Source organism: Centruroides vittatus, unplaced genomic scaffold, assembly GCF_030686945.1.
Source record: "Centruroides vittatus isolate TY-2023 unplaced genomic scaffold, ASM3068694v2 contig_559, whole genome shotgun sequence".
In the NCBI taxonomy this organism is placed as follows: Eukaryota; Metazoa; Arthropoda; class Arachnida; order Scorpiones; family Buthidae; genus Centruroides; species Centruroides vittatus.
Window position 1 is genome coordinate 1,075,482 of NW_027122332.1, and position 27,513 is coordinate 1,102,994.

General features: G+C 29.0%; 1 protein-coding gene across 10 annotated transcripts in view; it reads left to right on the forward strand.

Annotated features, from left to right (window-relative positions):
- LOC136978874 (protein tweety-like) overlaps positions 1 to 27,513 on the forward strand; it is a 142,489-nt gene that overhangs the window by 69,463 nt on the left and 45,513 nt on the right. For all 10 annotated transcript variants that reach the window (XM_067274697.1, XM_067274702.1, XM_067274698.1 and 7 more), the window contains exons 5-10: positions 3,049 to 3,287; positions 5,195 to 5,290; positions 15,059 to 15,131; positions 15,464 to 15,533; positions 22,379 to 22,428; positions 22,511 to 22,603. In XM_067274697.1, the coding sequence (XP_067130798.1) occupies positions 3,049 to 3,287; positions 5,195 to 5,290; positions 15,059 to 15,131; positions 15,464 to 15,533; positions 22,379 to 22,428; positions 22,511 to 22,603 (621 nt within the window). The remainder of the gene's footprint in view (positions 1 to 3,048; positions 3,288 to 5,194; positions 5,291 to 15,058; positions 15,132 to 15,463; positions 15,534 to 22,378; positions 22,429 to 22,510; positions 22,604 to 27,513) is intronic.

Here is a 27,513-nt window from a genome sequence, read left to right on the forward strand (position 1 = left end):
CAAAACATTTCACATCTTAAGAATAAAATTAAATATTTTAAAATACTTTTTCAAGAAAATAAAACAAATGGAATACCATTAAACAATTTTACATATTATTATTTAAGAATTTAGAATTTTTTTGTAATTAAATTCAAACCTATAGAATATACATTCCATTTATGTAATTTTTTTCTGTACTATTCAATAGTAGTTTTCCTGAAGACGGATGTTTAATGCATTCAAAAACTTTTACGCATAAAAGCTTTGCAGGAGGAATATGATGTGGAATTTTATTAATCGAACAATATCCAGTTTAATTTTCGGATTTAATGAAATGGATACCATGAAATTTAATTTTCCAGAATGTGCAGAAGGCTGTTCTGTGACAAAATTGGTTCTAATTTCAACCATTACAGATAATGAATATACCGTTTATCAGTAAATCAACTGAAAATTCAAATAAAAATTAATTTTCTGGAAAAGAAAAGCATTAGATACAGAAAAATATATCATTGTCTTATCTTTAAGAAGTCATAAAAATTTCCATCTTATTTCTTTCCTATATATTCTTTCGTCTTTTCCTTTCTTCAATTTATAAATGCAAAATAAGTCATGAAAATAAATTCAAATAATATAATATAATGTAAGTGATATTACTCTTACGTTATATCTGTTAAATGTTAAAATATCGGAATTATAAAATTATATATGTATAATGTATATAATTTGTCATGCGAGTATGCAGAGTGTCGATGCTAAATGCATATCAAACCAAGAAACATCTGTAAAAGAAAAGTTTTTCTGTCACTAAGAAGATTTTGTTCAAATGTATTCTGGACATTCATAACTTTTCATATATGTAAATAGTAAGTATCAATGTGTCATCTGTATTCTGGAGGCAGAAATGGAAATATGTGAATGGAGTAGCTTATCTCAAAATATTATTTTTTTTGTCAAAAAAAAAAGAATTTAGTCCAAAAATGTAGCTTTTTTTAATAGCTTTTCTTTTTTAACTTAGTTATAACTTTATAATTATCATAAGCCAAGGAAAAATGCCCAGATAATCCAGGTGATAACTCGTTACTCTGGAGAATCTAGATTCAGGTTCAAGTTACATAAACCTCAGAAATTTTTATGGGTGTCTTCACCGATATCTGGACTCTGTCACTCATTATCTGATTGTCCTACTATATGTGAAAAGCATGGCACCAAAAAAGGTTGTCTTAGTTCCTACAAACAGGAAAGATTTAAAGAAACTTTCTAACATCATACAAACACTTAAATTTTGAACATTTATTTACTACAAACTTAAAGAATAACATTTGGAACTTCTTGAGAAGTGTACTTAGTGATTCTGATGTCACTAAATATACTCCTCACAAGTGAACTTTTCATTTGATCACCATCTTTTTATATAGTTAAAACTGAATTTACAATTTAAATCTTTTACAGTAGAACCTCACTTAACGGGCACCTCTCATAAGGAGTAATTTGCATAATGAGCAAAAAAAATTGTAAAAAAAAATGACTTGCTTAACGAGCGACGTTTTGCATAACGAGTGACAAGAAGAGGGGAAGTCCCAGATTGTGCACATGTTACAACAGCCTGTGTTTAGCACTCCTTCTGCTAGTGTATTAGTGTCACTCATGATTACACAATTTTTCCAAACTTGTGTTCAGACAGTTTACATATAAACATCAACAACCATAGCCCATTATAAAATAAACACGCCAAACGATATGCCAAATTCTTGAGCTATGTAAAGACCCATAAATTTAAATTATAAATTAAATATTAGAAATTAAAGGATTTGACTAGAGGTCAGCAGTTATGTTGCCATCTTGTATTAAATTTCGATTTTTTTTTTTTTATGTTGTTTTCTGCAAATCAAATTCACATTTCAGGTTGGTTCATTTTGCGCTAGAAGAAAACATGATGATGATTCACACTCCTTAACAATGTATATTGTATAATTTTCTTTGAATAAACATTATACATAAAATATTTGAGTATTTTTTTTGGCATGGAACGCATTATCGTGTATTACATTAATTTACGAGAAAAATTGTTTCACTTAACGAGCGTTTCGCATTACGAGTAAGATTCTGGAACGAATCGTGCTTGTTAAGCGAGGTTCCACTGTATTGTGAATTTAATTTGATATTTAAATTTCAAATTAATTAGATTGGACATAATTCAGGTAGCATAGTTGGCAATTTATCTGCATGGTGAGCAGGAGTTACAAGATCAAGTCTTACTATGGGCTGACATTTTCTTCCATAATATTCTAAAATTAAATTAAATTAAATTAATTAATTAATTTATAATTATTAAATTTAACAAGTGATGGCAACCTAACCACCTACCAAACTTCTTAGTAATTCTTTAGCCCTAATAGCTAAAGGAATTTTGCTCTTGATTTGATATTTGAGGTAAAATGAATTACATCATATTAATTTTATATTAAATTTCTTATATTATTATTTATATAATATTAAGAATATTTTGTCTTACAAATTTTTTTCAACTGAATTTTTAAAAATAAAACATTCAAACCTTGAATCAGTTCAGCACCAAAGTATATTTCATGTAACAAAAGTTTTCAAAATCTTCTAAAATCTGTCTCAGGTTTAAATTTCTAGAGTGGAATGATTCAGGTTTAACGTTCTAAAATTTAATGCTCAGAAGAACAGTTGGTTAATTCAAAGTTTAAGTTCCACTGCAGACTAATTGGATATGCCTATCTGCAATCAATGTAATTTAGATCATAAATATATGTCAAAAAGGACTTATTTAATTAATGCATTGACCTTGAATTGTACCTTGGTGCTGGACTGATTTAAAGTTTGAATGTATTTTATGTTTAATTCTCATCTGGTCGTGTAGAAGATTAACTTTATAAATTTTTAAAGGTTGTAATATCATATTTTAACAAATTTTATGAAATTAAAACAGCAATTTACTGTAATAGATTGTATTATAATGTAAATATATGCGTTGTAAGTCTGCATTTCTTATATTTGACATAAAGAAACAATCTGGAATATAGTTCTATATTTTTACAGACAATTAGAATACAACTAATTTTGGAAAATGATGTAAATCCTGGCCTGGATAAACTGAAAGAAGATTTCAAAAAACCTTTACCTAACACTACAGTGCATGATTATCTACAAGACGCTCTCAAAAATATGAGGAAAAATGTAAGCACAGGAATTACCAAAGTAGTCGACATCAACAAAAATATTGATAAATTGGATTTACAACCAATACCCGACAATATTAAAATGATTGAAATTATAAGGTAAATTTTAATAGTAATTAATAATTTAATTAATTGTAACTAAATATAAAACACTTTACCACTGGGGTATTTAAATTTTCTTTACTACGTTTTTCGGCTCTAAATTGTGAGGTAAATTGTGTTCGAATTCAGAACAACATCAAACATTTTTTTTCAAATTTTGAGTGGAATTAACAAGAATATATTTAACAACTTTTTAACTTTAAATCCTAAATTATTATAATAGTAATAAACTATCTCCCAAAAATATTAATACAATAGTATTTAAGATTGACAACTGTCCAACATTATTGTACTGTACATGTTACCCAGTGTTATTACTTGTTCGAAGTCCTTTTTTAATAGCGTATCTCCATGTTGTTGGAAATTGCTCTATATCCCTGGCATTAATGCATTCATTTCTAAGGTTATGTTTAAAAATTTCAATTTTTTCTTTATTCATAGCTGTAGATGGCGAGTGTACTTCCTTAATGATTTTAGATTCCTCCCACAGTACCGAAGTTCCTTGTAAGCTTGCAATGCTGCCAAGGCTATGTTTTCTTTTCCTTTCATTACATTATATTGGTGTTCTTTAACTTTGATTTTTAAATTCCTCTTAGTTACTCCAACATATGCTGTTTTAAGCTCTTCATTAATTATCGAGATCCTGTATATTCCTGCTTTGTTTTCTTCTGGGGGTTGATCCTTGTCATTTTGCGGTATACAATATAAATTAGGAGCTCTTTTATATACCATGTGTGAATTCTTTTGTTTGGAAAGCTCCTCTATTATATGCCTGATATCTTTTTGGTATGTGAACTTTGCATGAACTGTCTCATTCATTTTCGTTTTAGTGGTAGTGATCTTGTTATGATGATTAACCAGACTCATAAACCATTTGTTCGAATATCCCAGTTCCTTACCTATCCCTCTAATTCTTTCTAATTCTTCATCTTGGTCCACTATATTTGTGTTGTACACATGGGCTCTTTTAATTAAAGCCCCGAATGCAGACACTGTATCGTCCCGGGTCATTTGATTTGGCCAGTATATATAGGGGACTGAATGTTGGTTTTATGTACACTTTTGTGCTAATTCATTCTGATCCTCAGGTGATATTAATATTTAGAAAATGCACATTACTTTTACTTTTCTGTTCAAGTTTAGCTTCAATCTTTGTTGTTGTCATTTACTATGTCTATGAATCTGGAGATAATATTTTCCTTCCTCCATAAAATAAATACATCTTCTTCAAATTCTGAGATAACTTTGTTTTCTTTATTCCTTACCACTAGCTCACATAAAAAGCCTGACATGGGGCTACCCATTGATACCCCGTTGTTTAAAAATTCTGTTATTAAAGGAAAAGAATGAAGAGTTGCAGATTAGGTCTGCTATTTCTGTAATGTCTTTATGTTTGTCTGGTTCTGGAACTTGTTGATATAAAAAATTTGAAAGTGCTTCAAAACACGGCTGGAATTATTTGGAAACGTTAATTATTTAATTTTTGTTGTTGTTATGCAATGGGAAAAGTTTACTGAAATATTTTTATCACATATAACATATGGTTAACTAGTAGATTTTAATTTATGTATTTATTACTTTACTAATAATCAAAAATTATAATGAAGTGATAAGAATATAACATATAAGTGCATATATATATATCTATATATATGCATGCTAAAATGCAAAAACAACACACAATCAAATCAAAAAAGTAACAAATTTATAAGAATTTCACTTGTATTCATACACATACATAAATATGTATACATATATATTTACAAAATTAGCATTTATTAAAATATATGAATGAACCATTCAAACTTTTGTCTTAAATTACTTTAAATAAAAATTTGTAATAGAAACTGTTTATTATAAAATTAATTGTGTATTTAATAAAATCTTGTATAATTTTTAATTAGGTGGCCTGTCACTATTGCTGCTTTGTGTGTTCTAATTCTAGTCTGTGTTATTCTCCTTTGGGGTGTAATACGTCATTCCAGATGTCTGCTGATATTGTAAGTAGTGTTATCTTGATACACAAAATTTATTTATTTTTTTTGGCAATATAATTAAATAATAATAGAAAAAGTTCAATTTTTGTTATATTTTGCAAATAAATATTTTCATTAACTGGTTATTTTATTATATCTTCCAAAACAAATACTACTATTTTAAATTACTGCAGTTATGTTAATTATTATTATCTGAGAAGTATACAACTTACACCAATCAATAGAGTAACTGTCCAAGTTTCATCTCCCATCTGCATTCAAATGTCTTGTTGTTTACTACCTGTAGTAAATGTCTTGAACAGAGAAGGTGTTTACTGTTCTTCAGTTCACAAAGTCAATATCATTGTGCAACATACAAACATGATTCACAGACAATTTCAAAGTAATTCACTATGTAAGGCAAACATTCTTGTTGCATAATGATGACCGCAGAACACAGCATGCTTTCTTGTGTGTGAAGTTGCCATTTTTGTTTGTGGCACTTCCTTAAGGGAACAGACAAAGAGATGTTTGAATGCAGATGGGAGATGAAACTTGGATAGTTACTCTATCGATTGGTGTACGATACATACTTCTCAGGTTATAATCAGCATAATTAAAGTAATTTAAAATGGTAGCGTTGTTTTTTGGAAGACCCTGTATAATTGAAAATTACATTAATGATTCTTTGATAATTGTTTTTATGCATCTTATGGAATGTTTAAATATAATATCCTTCTTTCCTCATATTTGTTAGGTTTATATTCTTGCAAATTAATGCAACTATGAAATTTGCTTTTGTAAAGAATATTAGGAAATTCCACAAAATAATACTGATAATTGAGAAAAGTTAGATTTACTTTGGATAAAACAGAATGTGAATTGATGCATTTTAGAGAGAAAAATTTAGTTTTTTTTTTATATTATATATTATATTAAAATATTTTTTATGGATCATGTAATATTTTAATATAATTTTTCATTTAGTACTAAAATGAATGTGAATTGTTTTACTTAGTTCAAAATTTTGAAATAATTAAAATAAAAGATTGCTATTTTATTTAGCTGGTTGTTCACGTACTCAGAAATGTGTACATAAATACACAGAATTACTTGTCTCAGGAAACTAAATATTTTAAGAAATGAGATGCTTTTAGTCGATTATACAGTCATTCTCAGCATACAAAAATCATTTTAAATAGACTAAAAAAATACAGAATATAATTACACTTTCCGTTATTTTAAATTTAAATTTATGTTCTGAAATGGGATTTCTGTTATATTTTAATTATGTTCTAAATCATTCAATATTGTTTAAAGTGATTTTATATGATGAGAATAGTTATAAAATTGACTGAAAGTATAATAAATGTTTTGGCTTGTTGAAAGTAGTTGCATATTTACTTTATGTTTACCATATTTCTTTGATTTAAGTTGCAGATTTTTATTTAATATTACTTCTTTAAAATAGAGTTGTCTTAGAATCAACAATTTTTTACATTTGCAGTCCACAACAACAACAATCAAAAGTTATTGCCAGTTGACATATGATTTGTTATGCACCAATAATAGGCATTTTTTGTTATATCACATTACTTCAAATGAACTTTAATTTAAACACCTGTTACCAGCAAACTTTTTTAATGTTTAAAATGCCTTATATATATGTATTAATTATTGACATAAATAAGTTAATACAATATATTCTATAACTACATGCAAATTTTAACAATAATAGTTTAATAATAATGCATAATGTAATATATTGTAAATTACAAAGACAACTAACCCAATAACCTAAAACCAGCAATACCAGCAGAAAACTTGTGATCCAGCAAAGAATCAGGATAAATGAGGGCCATTAACTGATGAATTGCCACCTGCTTAAAGGAACATTGATCAGACATAAGTAAGAGCTTCAATTCCATCGCCTTACTGTCTTATACTTAGATCCCAGCATTGTAGTCCATTTCAATCTGGTTAAGATTCTCCATTGAACATCCAACAGTTAATTTCGGGAGTTTTCCGTTTCAAAAATAAAAAATATTCTGGAAGATTTGACGTTATTTACTCTCAGCAACATCAAAATGCTATCACCTCTTCTTTAGTGCATTTTTTAAAAAAATATATAACCCAAAAGTTGACCATAATGTTGATACAGGAAATAAATACAGGAGTCTGAGAATTAAAAATTTTTGCCAAAGTTCAGACGTCTCCTGATGAATCTAAGAAAATTGGCAACTTAATCTAAAGAGGTAAATTACAAGTTACAGTGAAGAGGTTTAGCTCAATTGTGGCCATTTTGTATTGTACTTTAAGACTTCTCAGCTAATGAGTAGACAAAGATGGAATAGCCAAAATTTATTGCTGAATATTCATCCCAGGATATTCTTTAATGCAGATGAAATGGGATTCTATTTTCATGCAATGCCTGAGCATAGTTATTTTTTAAAAATGAAACTGCTAAAGGTTTTTAATTTTTTAAGGAGCAAGTGAGTTCTTTGTTATGTAAATACAGAGTTCTTTGTTATGTAAATACAATAGGAGAAAAGTAAGACTTTTGGTGATTAGAAAAAGTATAAATCCTTAGTATTTTAAAGCTGTCAGAAGTTTGCCTGTTGATTACTTTTTTAGTGTAAATGCTTGGATGATAGATGTTTTTTTCAACAATTGGTTAGTTAAGTGGGATCATGAATTAAAGTGAAAAATTGTCTTGTTAGTAAACTTGGTAGAAAAGGTAGATTTTAATAAAATAAATACTGAAACACCTGCTTCAAAAAAACCTGACCTTACAGCCGAAATTTGCGAGATTTCCAGGTAGTATGTCTAAAGATGAAAACTGGGTGGATATAGATAGCAAAATTGAAATGGTAGTTATAATGACTGTATCAGAAATATGTCAAGATGTTGCTGATAATAACTCCAAATTATCAGAAGAAAATGGACCTAAGCCGTTTACAGAAGATGAAATTTCAGAAGTTCCTCTGGAAGTTGCAACTAATGTCCAGGTGTAAGAAGCTCTACAAATTCTTTATCATGGTGTGCAATATAGAGCAACAAACTTTAACTGTAAGAATTATATTGAACATAATATGATGGGATTACATTTTCACTTAGACACTAAGAGCCAGCATAGAAACTTAATAACCATTAAAATTTTATGTTGTTTATCAGAAATGTGGCATATATAAATATGTAATGTTGCATTAAGTGTACAGTTTGTGATAAATATAAATTACACAAATTTCACAATTGTTTGTAAGAGATTGAGTTCAATAATGAAAATTTTTTTATTTTCTGTTTAATGTTTTATTATTTGTTTGTTATCAAAATTTGCAAGTCCGAAATCATAATAAGCCAATTCTGCTGGACTTTTGTTGTTAATGTATTTATTTGACCTGTATCTAGTTGTATAAGCGGTTATTTGTATTAATTATATATTACGCATGAATTTCAAACTTTTTTCTAAAACTTTTTATTAAAAACATCCATTGGCCTATATTTTTAAAATTAATAGACAAGTTTTTAAACAAATATACTATAGTTTATTGGTAAATTTATACTTTAGTACTTAATAAAGGTTTGTATACAGAATGAATCAAAATGTTCATGAACAAATTAATGTAACAAATGATCCACACTCCAGGAAGTAAGTGTGTTTACATTGGTATGTATGTAATATGATGGGAGGAAATGTACATTAAGTTAATAAAAATCAAAGTAATATAAATAATATTAACTTCTGATACAAATTTGTACACGAATGATTGTTTTGAAGATAAACAAATATAAATATACATGGCGTTTCAGAAATGTTTGGGCAATGTTTCACAGAGAGAGCAAACCTGAATAAAAATCCAGGACCCTTTTTCTATCTGTAGCAAATTAACGAGTTATTAAGCATCATATTGCCGCGATGTCATTTTTTTTTTTTTTTTAAGTTTAACTTTATAGTATATTAGTAATTAAATTTCTTTAGCAATTTTTTTATTAAACTGTTTATTTTTTAATTAATTTCTAATTTTTTCAATATGAAGAAGATTTTTAAAAAAATTAATTTATTAAATCCAAGCTTGTGAAGCACTCAAAAGTCCTCGCTCGTGAGCATCCACACAGCCTGCCAACATCTTGTCATTGATTGTCAAACACATTCAAATACACCAGTGCGGTGAAGTGAGCTGTTTAATAAAGAAATTATAATTAGTAAACGAATTTATTACTGATACATTATATAGACTTAAAAGACAGAAATGACATTACACTTTGACACATAATATCTCTATTATTAATATTAATAAACTTTCCAACCTGTTACCAGTGTGCTCTTCTACTTCTACACCACTGCCACAAATTAAATATCTCATTATTAACGTTTTCGAACCACAACGACGGTTCATCTCTATTATTAAGTTTTCGATCAAAAGACAACCCGACTATTTTATCTGTATTCCTCTATAAGTCTGTAAAATTTGGCCAAATGTTTTTCAAACACTCTGTACATACACATATGTTCAAGATAATTTTTTTGATTGTAACAATTCATTTTTAGAAAAAATGCAATGTTTACATACTGTATATACAAACATTGAAAATTTGTAAATCTTATGACACTGCAATTACTTCAAATGAAAGAAATAAATTAATAATTAAATCAATAAAGTTATTTTCTGTTTTAAAGTATCATATAATGCACATTAACAGTTAATAAAAGGTATTTAAAGCAGTATTAAATTCAGTAAAAATATTATTTTATATTTAATAAAATAATTTTTATTTAATAAATTAAGACATAGTCGCTCTGGAAACATTTTTTACTTCCCTAGACGATCTCCATTTTTTCTTTTGTTCTAGAACAATTTTTCTTTTAGATGACCGGACCTTTCTTTATAGGCTACTCAGCCATCCAATATTAAAAAACGTTCTTTAAAACAGGGTTAATCCAATTAAAATTATAAAAATAATTTCTTAAAAATTGGAAAATGGGATCTTACGACGTCTTTTCTTACATCCATGTCCATTCGGGAGTTCGGGTCTTTATTCCACTCAAAAACTTATAAGTTTTTGAGTGGATAAAGACCCGAACTCCCGAATGGACATGGATGTAAGAAAAGACGTCGTAAGATCCCATTTTCCAATTTTTAAGAATTATTTTTTATAATTTTAATTGGATTAACCCTGTTTTAAAGAACGTTTTTTAATATTGGATGGCTGAGTAGCCTATAAAGAAAGGTCCGGTCATCTAAAAGAAAAATTGTTCTAGAACAAAAGAAAAAATGGAGATCGTCTAGGGAAGTAAAAAATGTTTCCAGAGTGACTATGTCTTAATTTATTAAATAAAAATTTAACATCCGATGAACTTCAAAAAAAAAATAATAATTTTTGTAATGATTGAGCCTTATCGTGATATTTAGAATTTTTTATATGGATATAATTGCATGATAAGATATAATTTTTGTTGAATTATTGAATTCATTTCATAAAATTTTCTGTTTAATTAGATAACGCAATTATATAATCAATAGTACAAAGTTTTCTAGTTATCAAATATTTTTATTTTTGCAGCTGATCTATATAAAACAAAATCTCTATTTTACAGTTTAACAGAGTCATAATTTGTCAGAACAAAGTTCAGAATATTACTTTTGAATAGAGATGTTTCATTTTGTTTATTCTAGTCTAAACTTTTAAATATTAATATTGCAAGTTGAGGATGGTCAAATTTTGATTGAAAAAACATTTCTTGTACTTAACAAAAGTTTGTTTCCTAAAATTAGCAGTCGTTTATTGTTGAACTACAAAATTTTGACATAAAATTTTGTAGTTCTTTTACTTCTTTTGTGATTCACAAACCAAAAAACTCTTTGGCACAATATTCTATGTCAAATTTCAATTGTCTAAAATTGCAGTGACTAGATTAACAATGCAAGTATTTGCAATATTATTTATTCATACTGTAGTTATATATGCATTTCGAATCATTATATTTAGCATCCACTCAATAAGACATATAACATCGTAAGTGTTTCATAATTGTTTTTTGTAACACGTAAAATATTTGTAAGCATCTTAGTGTAACTGTGTCATAACCCAAATTGTATTGGTATCATGTTTTATAAAGTATTGTATACATTTTTTTTTTTTTAGATATTATACTGAAGAGGAATTGCTAAATATAGTGATTTGAAATGCATATATAACTACAGTATGAAATAAATAATATTATAAATACTGCGTTGTTAATTTAGTCACTGCAATTCTAAACAATTGAGCATAATGCAATTCTAGAAATTCGACATAAAATATTGCACGGAAAACTTTTTGATTTACGAATCACTAAAGAAGTAAGAGAATTACTTATATTCCAAATCCCAGTAAAATAATTAAAAATTTTTGTATTTAAATAATAAAAATCTTAACGAACATTCTAACTTAGTAACCAAGAAACCAGCAAAAGAATCTGTCACTTAAAAAGCAAATGTTTTTGTCCATTTTTAAAAGGACATTGTCGGGCAGGTAAACAGGTAAACACCTGCCTGACAATGTCCTTTTAAAAATGAATCGGACAATTTTAGAACGGATCTTAATCTCTACATTGTCATTGTCTTTTAAAAATGTTAAACTGTAAAGTCAAGATAAAGATATTTTTATTTTAATGTATCACATGATGTCTATTACATTTGTTTATTATTATTAGTTCTAATAACTTTGTTTTATACATGTGGATGTAATTAAAATTAATGACAACAATATGCAAGTCTCCATGATGAGGCAGGAATAAAAGAACAATTGAGTGCAGTATAGTTTATTTATGTTTATTTGTATTTACAAATTTTTAGACAGAACCAAAAGCGGCTTGCCGATATCTTCACAGTTTATTGTATTTAGACATTAGGTTTTACCATTTATTGAAATTTATTAAAAAATTGAAATACTTTAGAAATTTCGTTGATGTGTCCAAATACTTGGAAGTTTTAGAATGATTTGCAGCAAAATATAACAAAAACTTTGAAACATTATGCTAAATGTCACTTTTCAAAAATCTTTGTTTGAATGAAACTGAAAATGAATGGATCAAACTGTTTGTTTTTCATTACACTATAAACCTGTTGTCTGGTGTCAGTAATATGTACACTGCACGAATGTTTTTGGGCTTCTCTGAATAAAACGTCATACTGAAGCATGGCGTTTTATTCTGTTTTATGTACTGTTAAAGCATGCGCTCCAATGCATTCTATTTTTTAAATTGATTCGATTTTCGACGGACATTCAAATTTGTATTTTCTGTGATTGTGTTCAATCAAAGAAACAACACGATTCACCTGAAGCAGGACTCTGGAGGAACCTGAAAATGTTTGTGCAGTGTACTGTACATATGTGGACACTGGACAATAGGTTTATAGTACAATTTATTTGTCATCAAGTGTGAGTGCTCTTTTTCATTTCATGTTTGTTTTTCATTTTGTTTGAAAAAAATTTTGATATATTTGAAGACAAAATGTAAAAGCTTCAATAATATTTTATGTAATTTTAAATTAAAACTTCCTCAGTTAATTAAAAATGTGCTTCACTTGTATTTTGAAACTCTAAAAAGTAAACTGCTTATAAACGTTAATGATAATTTTTAAAACTTTTATAATATAAGTTCATTTGTCACAGCAATCTATCCCTTCACGTTGTTATACTTATTGTTTAACAAATTATAATTTCTTATTCATACACTCATTAAAACAATTGCAAGGATTCATCATCACACAAATGCTTGCAATTGAATACTGTCACACAAGCAGAACTAAAATATTTCATTGCTTATTGAAAATTTCATATGATCGTTTGTACATTTTCAGTTAAAATTGTCAAATTTTGAAAACAGACTTCTTAATCCAGTTTTATTAGAATAGTACAGAAGAATATATCATTCCAAGGAAAAGAACAAGTTAAACTAATTATATGAGGGGTGTTCATAAAATAAAGAATGTTTGGCTATAAAAAAAAGCAAAAAACTTATAATTATAGGGAAAAGTTTTATTAAGTAATTGGTGTAAGACCAATTACTTTTCTACTTAGTCACTGTTATGATTAAAGCACTTGCCGTAGTGCAGTGGTTCTTAACCTGGGGTGCATGCACCCTCGGGTGTGAGAGAAATTTCAAAACTTAAAAAAAAAAAAAAAATAGCTAATGCGCATATGGAAATGGAATTTGAAAAACTAGACTTAGAACAGTTCTAAGTCTAGTTTTTCAACAGTGTAAACAGTTAGAAGCTTATCCACAACTGGCAAAAGCAGCACTAGAGACACTTTTACCATTTGCCACCACTTACCATTGTGAAATGGGATTTTTAGCACTTTTCACATCAAAACAAAAGCCAGAAATTGCTTAAATGCATCTGATGACTTACGTGTGGCTCTTTCAAAAAAAGAGCCTCGTTTTAATAGAATTATTATGAATAAACAACAACAACCTAGCCATTAAAATTTAAATATTGCTTTTTATGTTATATAGTAATATATATTGTAAATAAACACAGCATTTGTTTATGCAATAAATGTTTTTTTCTTAAATAAAAAATATAAACACATTTTTTAAGGGGGTGCAAGAGCTTATTTTCATATTCAAGGGGGTGCTGACCACTAAAAAGGTTATGAACCGCTGCCGTAGTGCAACACTAGTTTTTGATTCCTTTGTCATAACGTCTACCACCAGTTCTTTCAACCAGTTACTGACAGCTTATTTAATTTTGTCATCTGTTCCATAACATTCCAGATTCACCCAAAACTTGGGAAAGAGGGGAAAATCACAGGGAGGCCAGGTCAAGATTAAAAAAAATGTTAATTTTATAGGAGTAAATCATTACAGGCCTCTAAGTTTCCTCTAGAACTAAGGAAAATACCCAGCTCCCTCCTTTTGACGGTTCTTGCTAACCGGTTATCTGTCTTGTAACAATGAACTTTAATTTTTTTTAATGTTATAAAATTTACATATAACATATCAATATGTTGAAAAAAACCTTTTGAATTAAAACTGAATTAATGAGTTATCTTTGGGTTTGTAAATAGAATGTTCTAAAATATGAATGATACATTCCATAATACATAATATTTAACAACGTTTTAGAACTTTTTGTTTCCAGGAAAACCTGAAAATAACTGATTAAGGCAGTTGAAAACATTCATTTTTTAAATAAATCTTCAAATGGTTTCTTATCAATAGTGTAATATAACCAGTGATGGATTGTGGTTGTCTAATATGGTGGTGCTATCACAGAAGGGCATCATGCGACTGCTCTAATAAAATCATTTTTATTTGTATAATGTTTTGATAAAATCATTAATTTTAATAATGTATAATAATTTATATAATCACTACATAAGTTAAACTCAAGACATTTTTGTGATTTTTCTTTGGAGTGCTACAGTTTTGCAGTGCTTATCAAGAGCCACTTCTGGATACAGCCAATTTTTCCATTCATATTTAACTCATTAACAATCAGTATATTACTTGTGATGACTGACAAGTCCACCAAATATAAAGTGTGATCATAAAGTCTCTCCACAATGGATGGAGGGAATGGAAATTCCCTTCATCCATTGTGAAAGAATTAAAGTAAGTTGTGATGTCACCACTCAGCCAAGCCACACGGGCATAGTCGACCTCAGAGGGACTTTACGATTACACCGTATAATATTTTGATAGTTGTATTTAATTATTATTTATATAATTTTTTGTTTTAATGTATACAAATTTTTTCAGTTTAAAAGTAAATTTTATTAAATGTTATAATAATTCTTTAATAGATTTTCAGTATTGGGCCTACTTTCAGTCGTAATATGTTGGATATCTGTGTCATTATATCTTGGATCCTGTGTGGTAATTATTTATTTTATTATATAATATATTTTAACAAATAGTCTATTACAAAATTTCTTATTATTATGAATACCAAAATATTAATATTTTTATCTCTAAAAAACATATTATTTGTTTTCTTAACTAAGCATAACCATTCATTCTTAGTAATGCTTTACTGTGAATTTTTATTTAGTATAATCAAATGATAGAGCCAGACAAACTATTAGGCTCTACTATTTAATTATTATTATAATTTTGACTTGTTTTCAATATATATTTATCATATATTTCAGTTTTAATGTTAAAGATTATGTAAATAAAATGAAATATGATTACTTTTTATAAATTAGGCAGCATCGGACTTCTGTTTGAACCCTGAGCCTTTTTTTTACAAACAAGCAAGTGGAACATTTTATACTAGTAGGTTTAAATTTTGCATATTTCATTCTTTAGTTATTGTATTATATTTTATTTCAATTTAACAGTGCAGCCATCCTGCAAAAGTAGGCTGGTCTCCACAGGCACAACCTTTACTGTCAGAAATGCACAAACTTTTATATAAATAATTGTTCTTATAATAAACAGTTTTAAATTTTGTACCTTTAATTTTTAGATCTTTTTTAATTGTTTTGATCTATTTTAGCCCACCAGTGGCCGAGCGGTTCTGTCGCTAAACACTGGGAGTTCAGTCATGTGTTCGCGGCACGCTCGGACGGGGTTGGCCACATGGAGTTTACTGGGTTTTCTCCACTTTTGTAACACCTAAATTGGATGCCGGTTTCCCTTACAAGACCTCCCAGAAGGCATTTACCCTCACGTAACACCACGCTCCAGAGAAGGCAATGGGAAACCACTCTGGTTTTAACTTCCCCAGGATACACCTTGGTGCCTTATTAACCACTTATTAACCTGTGCCAGGTGCTCGTCGACATCAGGATTTCTGATATGGCGTGTAGAGAGAGAGAGAAAGAGAGATCTATTTTAGTTTGATAAAATTATTATGTGATATATGTAAATCACTTCCCTATACATTAATTTTCTTTATCACTATATTATTTTCAATTTAAATAGTAAATTACAATACATGCAAATAAATAAATTTTGCATAACTTAATTTTTCATCTAAATGAGAGATTGCATTATTTCATAGTCTCTTTAAATTCAGACAAATTGCTATATCGTAAATATTATTTTTGATCATGTGTATTCATCATTTTATTTACGTATTGTCTAACAAGATAAACTGATTTGAAAGTGATTAATGTTTAAATAAAATTATTGGGTTGTTTGGAAAGTAATTTTGTTTTTTCCATAGAAAAATAAATACAATATTCTTATAACAAATAAATATTTTATTGAATTATATATTGATTATTTTGGTCAAATACCTGTTGTCATTGTTTCTGGTAGTAGCATGATTTCACATTCATAAAAATTTTGATCGTTGTTTACAAAAAACTGATCCAAGTGATTTTTGACATTGTCATTTCAAGTAAATGTCTTACAGTTAAAAAAAAAAATTTGTATAGACCGGAACAAGTAATAATCGGAGTGTGCCCGATCTGGCGAATATGGTTGGTGTGATAACACATCCCATCTAAGCTATAACAGTTTCCAACGAGTTACCAAACTTGTGTGAAATTTGGCATTATCATCGTAAAACACTACAATTTGTTTGTTGATTAATTCTGGCCTTTTCTGTTTGATGATATTACTCAATTTGTTTACTCGATGGCAGTACACTTTCGAATCAATTGTTAAATTGTCTGGTAAAAGCTCAAAAAAAAAAAAAATTCTTTAAAATCCAGTCGTAGAGAGCATCTCTCATTAATAACATGTGGAACCTACCAGGTTGTTCAATAAGTTTTGTAGTTCGATAAAAAAAACACAATTTTATGGTTTGAAATACATTTTATTATTCGATATAATTTCCCTGAACTTCAATACTTGTTCCAGTGATCTTCTAATTTATGGATTCCATCCCTGAAGTGAGAATCCGGAAGACTGTTGAAATACGCTTCCACGGCTGCTATTACCTCTTCGTTCGATGAAAATCTTTTCCCACGCATGAATTTTTTGAGATGTGAGAACAGCCAGAAATCAGAGGGAGCTAAATCTGGCGAATAGGGAGGATGTTGCAACAATTCGTATTTTAATTCACTGATTTTCATGATGGTTTTTTGAGCTGTATGAGAGGGTGCATTATCTTGATAAAAAATGATTTTTTTCTTTTGTAAACCAGGTCTTTTCTCACGAATTTTTACATCCAGCTGGTCCAAAAGGTTACAATAATAGTCTGAGTTTATTGTTTTACCAGTTTGGAGATAATCCACGAACAAAATTCCTTTTGCATCCCAAAAAACTGATGCTAACATTTTCTTGGCCGATTTCTGGACCCTAACTCGCTTCGGAGCCGAAGTACCGGGTTCACACCACTCCTTAGCCTCTTGTTTTGATTCAGGATCATAATGGTAGACCCAAGTCTCATCCATAGTAATGAAACGACGCACAAAATCCTTTTTATTTTTTCTAAAACGCTCCAAATGTTGCTGAGAAAGTTGCACTCGAATGTGTTTTTGCTTCATAGTTAGCGAATGCGGCACCCATTGTGCACACAGCTTTCTGTAACCCAAAACATCAGCCAAAATATTGCTCACACTGCCTAATGAGATCCCTAGGGCTTCTACTAAATCTCTCTCAGTTAATCGACGATCTTCCAAAACCATATGCTGTATTTTTGCTACGATTTCTGGTGTTGATGCACTTTTTGGACGTCCTTCACGTGGATCGTCTTCGAGACTTGTACGGCCACGTTTAAATTCAGCAACCCATCTTTCTACTGTTCTAATTGAAGGTGAAGAGTCCTTATACACTTTTACCAATCGTTCATGAATTTGTTTTGGTGCTACACCTTCCAAAAATAAGAATTTTATCACTGCACGATATTCAATTTTTTCCATAAAAAAATACACTGACACGTCAACTTTGAACAGCTGCAAATATACGAATGAATTGACAGATCTACATGAAACTTCACACGTGTTTATTAAAAAGTAGTACTATTTTTAGAGAAATAAAATGACAAACCTAATAGCGCCATCTCTTATTGAACGACAAAACTTATTGAACAACCTGGTATATATCGAGCTTTGAAATGAAACCAATTCGTTTTAAGTAATAATAAACTGTTCAATTTAACAGATTTAATCTCTTAGTGATTTCACGTGTTGTTATACGGCAGATTGCTTCAATCAGTACCTTTATTTCGTTTCCATTGGCTTCAAATGGCCATCCAGAATGTGGTGTATTTTTGATATTAAAATTGCCAGAACGCAATTTTGTAAACCAGTTTTGGCACTGTCTTTCTCTCAACACATCTTCTCCAAACATGTACCACAATTTTTTTCTTGTTTGAACAGCATTTTGGCTTTTTAGTTATAAAAAAGCAAAATATGCTGAAAATGATGCCTTCGATTTTCCATATTTGATGGGTCACCGAAAAAAAAAAAAAAAATTGTACAGAATCAAACAAAATTTTTTACAAATAAGCCTTAAAATGTCAGCTGTCGAAGTATATAATGAAAATGTGGTTTAAAATAAAATTGGCTGGTAAAAATACATCTAATTCCTCTAGTAATAAAAAAACAAAATTACTTTCCGAACAACCGTATAATATAATAAATATTATTTATGTGTAACATATACATTCACATGTTATTTGTAATAACCAAATTTGTTTTAAAATTTTAGTTCAGGTATGGCAAACCTATGGTATGCATACCATAGGTTATGATTGAAAAAGATGATAATATTGTTGAGACCCTAAAGCTAGGCCGAGGTCTACCGGTCTACAAAAAGTAAGGAGTCGGCTCACAGAAAACGTGTTTATTTATATTTAACACCAGTACAGAAAACTGAAAAACTCGTATACAAATTCCTTTACACCCTCACGTGTCTAGAGTACAATTAGCACACGTACAGTACCTTCACTCTCCTTGTCCTTACGTTAACACGTAATGGCTTTCACACAATCTCTACACTAACAAGAAAGGTTCCTTAGAAGCATTGAACTCACGGTAACTCCGTACCTACAATGACGTCTAACCGACAATTATCCCGTGTGGAGAAAAAAATATTTGTTTGAGATGATACCTCAGACTTTCCTACTTCTGTATTAATTCTCTTCATTTCATTGTTTTCTTCTACATCCTCCTATGGAGTTCGATTCTCGTCCTCTTCTTTTCTTCTTTGTTTCCAGAAACTTTCCAATTCTCACGCACGTGCTCAGTTTATGTCCCTCGACGACATCGATCCAGCTGAGGCAGACGAAGTTAGACCTCCAAAAAATAGCGGAGAAAAAGTGCTCTTCCATGCCTGGACCTTCTATTTATACAGTCCTGTTGCCTTCTCTCACGTGGTCTTTTGGCAACCAATCCAAAGGCCCTTTTTGCATGCACCTCTCAAAGGTGGTTCAAATAGGGGTCACGTGTCATCAACGAACAACGAAACAACAAAGAAGGGAAAACCCGATACAATAATAACGCGATAATAATAACCCGATATAATAAAAGTAACACGAAACTACGTACAATGATATATACAATATATACACATACAAAACCGAACAACCAATAAGTGGCAGAGCACTACAGTATCATGCAATTTTGGTTACCATCTTTTTCAATTATCCTTTTGGTTTATCATCTGATCATCCTTTTTTCCAATCATCTTTACATTTACTCAAACTAAAACATATTCATTTCATTGCTTTAAATATCATTATTCAAAACCTAAAACTTCGAATGCATAAACATTTTTAAAGATAAGTATGCTTACTATATGGCACATGGACTCAAAAAGATTTACTCTTCCTATTCTAGCCTTTTTGTTGAAATTTCTTATATAAATGCTTCTAAAGAAGCTTATATACATTGAATTTGGCCAGATGAAACAATATACTGTATTTACTCACGTATAAGATGAGGTTTTTATTCATATTTCACTGCTTCAAAAACCTAGATCATCCTATATGCACAAACGAAGGATTCTTTGCATTTTTGCAATAATTTTTGTGAACCATGTATAGTTCATGCTGCTATCAAGGTCAAGGCGAATGTCAATTTCAAAGAGATGGTCTGAAAATAGTTGGTCACTTAGCAATGATTATAAATATAATTATTTCATATTTGCGAAATTGGTATTTTTAATGAATATTTGCACATTCTTATTCATTAAAAATAAATTTTTCCATTATAATCTTTTAATTTTGCTACATGGGTATCTGGTGTGTGGAAAAACATTCCTCAAGAGCTGATAGCAAAGTCATTCGGGAAATACTGCATTTCAAATTCACTCATTGGATCAGAGGATGATGCTTTGCGGAGTGAAAGTGAAAAAGAGGAGAGTTGTAACGAAGCTTTGGAGGGCAAAAAGATGATGGCGTCAAGAAAACATGGTTGTTTGCCTTAATAGGTGCATTTGATAATATTTTATTTGTGATTAAATGAAATAAAATTAGAATTGTATTAATAACTTTAATTTTCTTTGTTTTGATCTTAAAATCATACCTTGTCCTATATGTTAGATTGTCTTATACGTGAGTAAATATGGTATGTTGGATTGTTTTATTGTTACTTTTTTGTACTGCAGGCACTAAGGGGGGCCTTTTATCCATACCCAAATGATGAGGAATGGGGCATAATATACCTGGAACTTGAATGAAAAACCTGAAAAATCAGGTTTTTTGACTGCCTGAATTCAATCTTGAATCCCCAGTGTAATAGGCTGATCTCTTAACCACTTTGGCCATTGAGTCATTTTATGTATGTTGGATTTCCTTTTTTCAATTGTATAATTATAATTAACTTAAAGCCAAACAACCACTGTATTACATCAGACTACTTTTTTGTGATTATATTTAATCGGTTACTAAATAATATGTCACTAGAGGGAGGTGTTAGGTGCCAACTCTTAATTAAATTAATATTTATATAATCTAGTGACAAATTATTACGTAATTGATTAAATATAATTGCGGAAAAGTAGCATGATGTAATACAGTGGTTGTTTGGCTTTACAAATTTATCGGGTTTTGTGAGGTTTGTTTATTAGCTTAAATGCTTCATAATTTTTATTCTGCTCCTCCTTTTCCAATATATGAAATTATTTGATTTTTGTTTCTTACATATGTTTTGTGTCTTTCATAACTAATGGTAGAAATTATTTATCCTTCTTAGCATGATGATATTACAATATTTTCAATAAGACACAAGAAACAAATTTTTTAATCGCTTATTGCATCTTAACTAATTCTGATATAACTTCAAAAAGCAATTTTTTAATTGAAAAATAATGATTTTACATAATCATATTTTAAAAATATTCATTATTTATTTGATTCTAGGTTTCACCAATTGTAAAATGCACTGTCTTCAATAGTCATTATTAAATTAAAATTGAGTGTACTTAAAAGTCTATTAATTTATATTAGTATAAAGTAATCCGAAAAATTTATTTATGCTGCTCAGAACTATTTCTATGCTTTTTTTGCATTCGTAATGTTTTTATTTCAATGCGTCAAAATATAATTTTCTTTAAAGCCATTTTAATTGGCAAATACAATGCGAGTTTTAGTTAAACTCAATTTATGTAATCAAACTTTGATTACATAGCACTTTTGAAGTTGGCAGTGAAACAAGTATCTCAAACAAACTTATTTGTAGTAATGCAGTCTGCAAGCGAGTTTGAGTTAGAAGTCTGAAAGATGCATAATATATTAATAATAATATTATTTGCTGTTCAAAATTTTATATTTAATAATTTACAAATACTGGAAGATTTTCTATTCAATATTTATGAGGAAGATCATATTTCATGAGTATTTGTTGCTGCTATATAAAAGTGGTGCTATTTAATAGAGCACTATATTAAGGTTTGACTGTATATCAATAGACATAATTGAATTGATAACAAAGAAGTTATCAAAAGATATTAATCTTATGTTAAATCAAAAGAATGGTATAAAACTCAGGCAGGCTAGTGATATATATAAGCAAATTGAATTATGCATCTATTGGTAACTTGAACAGTAAGGAAATATAAAACTAAATGTCATTAAATTACTGTTAAACTATTGTTTGTTCTTTTGATAAAATATACTTAATGTCTTAAATATTAAAGCTTAATTATGTTTGTTACTTACATTTGTTTGAATAATTTTTTTGTATTTCATAATTATGTTGTAAAAAATTAATTATTTTCTATAGGTGTTTTGAAATATTATCTTAATTGTGATGATCCTAATCCCTTTGAAGATGTGAGTATGTTATAAACATATGAAAAACTATAGGTTTAAGTTCACATTTTAATTAAGAGAAATACATAAATTTTACTTTTAGTCTATTGAAGATGGAAAGAAAGCTGTTCATAATGTCCAAAACACTTTAGCTGCTGTGACAAAAATTGCTGTTACTTATTATCCACAGAAAGAAGTGAGTTTCATTTTATTTTATTATATTGCTGAATTATTTACTTATAACTTCATAGGAAAATTGAGCTCCAGAAGGATATATACGAGTATGTTTATAAAAAGGGGCCATTCATTAATTAAGTGTAAAATTTTTGAGCCACTTTTGACCTCCTCCATCCACTGATATACTTTTGGCAAACTCTTTCCCCTTTAATTGTGTGCACAATAATAATTCATGGATCCCCTGACATTGAAGAAATGTGTTGAAAAAAAGTCTTGCAAACATTTTCTAACTGATAGTTCATTTGCATGATTAATAAGTATGCTTATAAAAATGAATTTTTAGGCTGCTAATACCACTAAAATAAGTCCACTTAGACAATTCCTGACGCCTTCCTCTTCATTGTATACAATGATGTAATTTTGTGTTCTTGCCTTAAATGTCTATGTAGTTAATGGGTGTCTCAAAATCTATAATGGATTACTTCTATTATTAAGTAAAATCAATGAAATAGGTGATGAAATCCATTCTCTATTTAATAACAAAATATTGATTGTATATATTAGACCCTCCTAGTGCTTGCAGGATAGTTTTAAAAAACAATGATTCACTATTGTTAATTTATAAAAGAATGAAATATGATAATTGAATGACTATCCTGTTGTATGAGTTTTCTTTTAATCCTTAGATATTTAATTATAAAATTACAATTTTGATATTATATTTTAATATATTAGTTGTTATATTTGTGAAAATAATAAATGAGCAAATCAAATAACATATTCACCTGAATATAAGTTAACTCCCAATTTTGGAATTCTTACTTTTTGAAGAAAATTAATAATAAAATATTGACTTATATTTGGATCCTAATTTTATTTGCCTACAAAAAATTAGCAATTTGCCTTTTTGTAGACAATCCACGAATGATTAGACAAGAAGTTATACTATAGCTTCAAAAAAACACATGGAAAATCACTACCATCATTCTATCTCAAATACTCTGCCTGATGGGAAAAGTGAAAGGTGTCATTACTTTAAAGGTTTTTCACTTTTTCTATCCAGCAGCACAGATCTACATTTAATTAGGGCATTGGTCTACTCCACCCAATCTGCAATTAAATTCCTCTTGATATCTATGTCCTCCCCACAGGACTCTAAAAAATCTTCTTCTAGCAGAAGAAACAGTTCTCTTGCTTCCAATACCAAAGCTGACCAACACAACTCAACAAAAACATTCAATTCAAATCTCCTCCAAAGTGTTCAGTTCTAATGTTCTAAAACCAAAACGTTTATTTTATCAAACTTCTTTTTCAAATCATTTATGTTACCGTTCTTATATTCTGCTTTCAATACTTCAGGCATTTTTTAATTTAAATTCTAAATTTACCTAATAACATTCTATAGGATTGCTTCTTTCTTCGTCCTAACAATTGCCATCATGCTCTTTAGCATCCTTGAACAGTACCTCATCTTCCATTCTATCTAAGCTTTTGTTAACACATTTCTTAAAGCCCTTTATAATTGTGATCTCACCAACAATCTTTCATAATTCTACTGTTGTTCTAACTTTTACAAGAACATATGGAATTTTTTTATTACTTTTTAATCTTTGCAATTGATTATGAAAATTAGTCATATTTTACATATGTCATGAAAGGCATACCTGCAATTTTATGACTGTCGAAAATGAAACTGAAACTTTGTGTTTTGTTTTCATTTCTCTTATTTTTTTATAACTGTCTAAAGCATTTCTTTTTAATAAAGTTTAAAACACATAATCATGTAATTATAAATTTATATATTTGATTTTGACTTTACAGAAATTTACACTTTACAACAGAGTAAGTTTTAGAGTAAATTTTCAGCAAGCAATCTTTCCCCAATTTTTGATAATCATTCAATTAGTAAAGTCTTTTAGGAGTAGTATTAAAAAAAGTTTGGTTCAATGTCACGACTTGGTGAATTTATAGACACTTGGCAAATAATTCATCAATTTAATTAATAACCTTTACTTATAGAGACGCGTTTCGGGCTTTCGTCCCTCATCAGTCTGTTACATAATAAACATATGTTGTATCTGGTGGACATCTGTCCGGCACCTTCTGCACTATGTCTTCCCACCTACCTTTTCCTCCCTGCTAACTTGACTGCTTCTCCTGCGTCTTTCAACGTGTAACTTCTCTCTCCCAGAATGGTGCACACAGCCACGCCTACAACTGTATAAATATTCTCTTTAAGATATTCTATTTTAATAGTTGTAACCAGCTTTTATGAATTCCTATGCTTAGGTTCTTGTTAATATTATTTCTGTCTGTAGTAATTTCGTGGCTTTCTTTAAATTTTCTTTTGTACCAATTTTTTCTTTGTGTACAACATCAGTTTTATGAGTTGTGCAATGTTCGTAAAAAACAGAGTTGATTCTATTATATTTTAAATCCGTAATGTGTTCTTTTAATCTTGTTTCCAATCTTTGTTTTGTTTCTCCAATGTATGCTTTTGGTGGTTTGCATGTGCATGATATTTTGTAAATGATGTCAGTAGTGTTGTATTTATCTGGTTGTTTATTTACACCAGGTTTAGTCTGCCGGATTCTTTTTTGTAAGTTTCTATAAGTTGGTGCTAGTTTTATATTTATTCTATCGAAACTTTTATTTATCTATTTGAAGAAGCCACGAATGTAGGGGAAGGATATGTATCCTGATCTGCTTTTATCTTTGTTTTGTTTATTTTCTAGTCTTTTATTGTAGATATTACTTTCCCAGTTATTTATTATTCATTGTGGGTAGGCCGTTTAATAAAAATTTAGTTCGTAGTTTGTTAAGATGTTTTTTCTACTTTTGTAGTGAGCTTGTTCTGTTTGTGATTTTTTTTATACTCCACGCTGAATATGTTTTCTTTTATGTACTGTGGGATGTTTGAATTGTAGTTTATCACCTTCCTAATCTTGCATGGCTTAGTATGTGGCTCGAATTCAATTGTCTTTGCCTTTCTGGTTAATTTAATGTCTAGTTAATTTATTTCTGTTTGTCTCATTCTCAACTGTAAATTTAACATTATCATTTGATTTGTTTATTTTCTCTTCTAATTTTATTATTTCTTGGTCATATAGTATAATTATGACATCCACATATCGTTTATGCCTGTAATTTCATTGATTGTTTGATCTATAACTACCATAACAAGATCTGCTAGTTTTGGGCCTACGACTGATCCCATGCTTATGCCTGTTTTTTGTGTATAGAACTTATTGTTAACTTCAAAATAATTACTCCTATATATGAATTCTATTAAATCAATTTCCTCTTCTTTTGCTTCAATCTCTTTTAGCGTACTTTCTATTAGATTCTAGGTTATTGAAGGGTACATATTTACTATATCTAGGCTTGCAAGTTTGTAATTTTTGTTTATTTTTATATTTTTCATGTCGTATATAAGTTCATCTGTGTTCTTGATGGAGTATTCTGAATTTTTATACTTTTTTAAATTCTGTTTTAAGTATTTTTCTAAATTATATAAGACTGAATTTTTGAAATTGATGATGGGTCTTATTTGTTTGCCTGGTTTGTTTCTAGTTGAATGTTTAACTTAGGGGTTCTGCTATTTTCGTTTGCTAAAATGTACTGTTTTTCTTCTTTCTTTATATTGTTTAATTTATTCATTTCTTGAGTTCAACGTAAATAACTTCTTTTGGGTCTATCAGTAGTTCTTTAAAAGACCCGTTATTAACTATTTCTAAATTTTTGGTTTGGATCCACTTTTGTTTCACTATAATAATCTGCTTTGATTTATCTGCTTTTATGACATCCATGTCATTTGCTTCAAAGTAGGTTTTTAACTTTTCTATTCTATCTCTATATTATCTAGTTTGCCCCATTGATTTGGGCCGTTAAAGTCTAATCTATTTTGTATCATATTTAGTATATTTCTTGGTATCTCTATGCCAGATTTGTTTAGCACTAAGTTATCTTTCCACTTTTTGGTTTCTCTGGATCCTGGGTATTCAAATCTTTTGCTCAGTCGTGTAATTTTCTTCTTCTCATAATTATCTAATTTATCTTTCTAAGTTAATATCTTGTTTAACACCTAGTTTCTTGAGTTTCTTTTTAATTTTGGTAATTGCTATATATTTATATTTAATTGCGGCCTTTAATTTTTTTAGGTTAATTATCTTTACTTCCCAATTGGGTATGACTTTCTCAATAGATTTCGGTAGTGATAAGATTTTGAGCATTTGTTTTTCTCTAATGTGTGTCTTAAAATAATTAATGTCAATAAGGAGTCTTTGTATTGCACCTTCCATCCTTCGTGTGTATACTGCATCTTCCACTTGCTTGTTTGCTAGCTTCAGCTCTGTCATGTCACACCCTTTAGGTCTTTGTGAAGTTCCCAAAATAAAATTTCATTAGAAGTTACTAAAACTATACAATAAAAACAATCTGTGTTTGATTTAGTTGATTGTTTTTTGACGATCAGTTAATCAAATATTTACAATCTTGCCAAACACTTAATTCCCATGCATAGTTTGCGGGCTGCTGTATGACGCATCAACTTAGCTGCTGTTTAACATTGCTAAACTATCAATGCACCGAATTTTAGTGTCAGCTTAATTCTTTACAAGTCCCATAGACAGTTTTCAAAATTGAATAGAACTTTAATTGGACTGGAATATAAGTCAAAGGTTTGAATATAGGTTGAGAGCAAATTTTTCTTTTTGTCCCCCTTAGAGCTGGGGAAAACATTGACTAATATTTGGGTTGGTATGGTACATTTTTATATTAAATAATAGAATTTTGCTATCATTTTTTTCAACAACAACTGAAAATTAACTTAATGCTAGACAGGTTTTAAGTTTTAATTGTTTTAAAATTACAGTTTGATAATATATAAACTCAAATTTCATTTTTAAGTTTATTGTAAAAATATTTTTT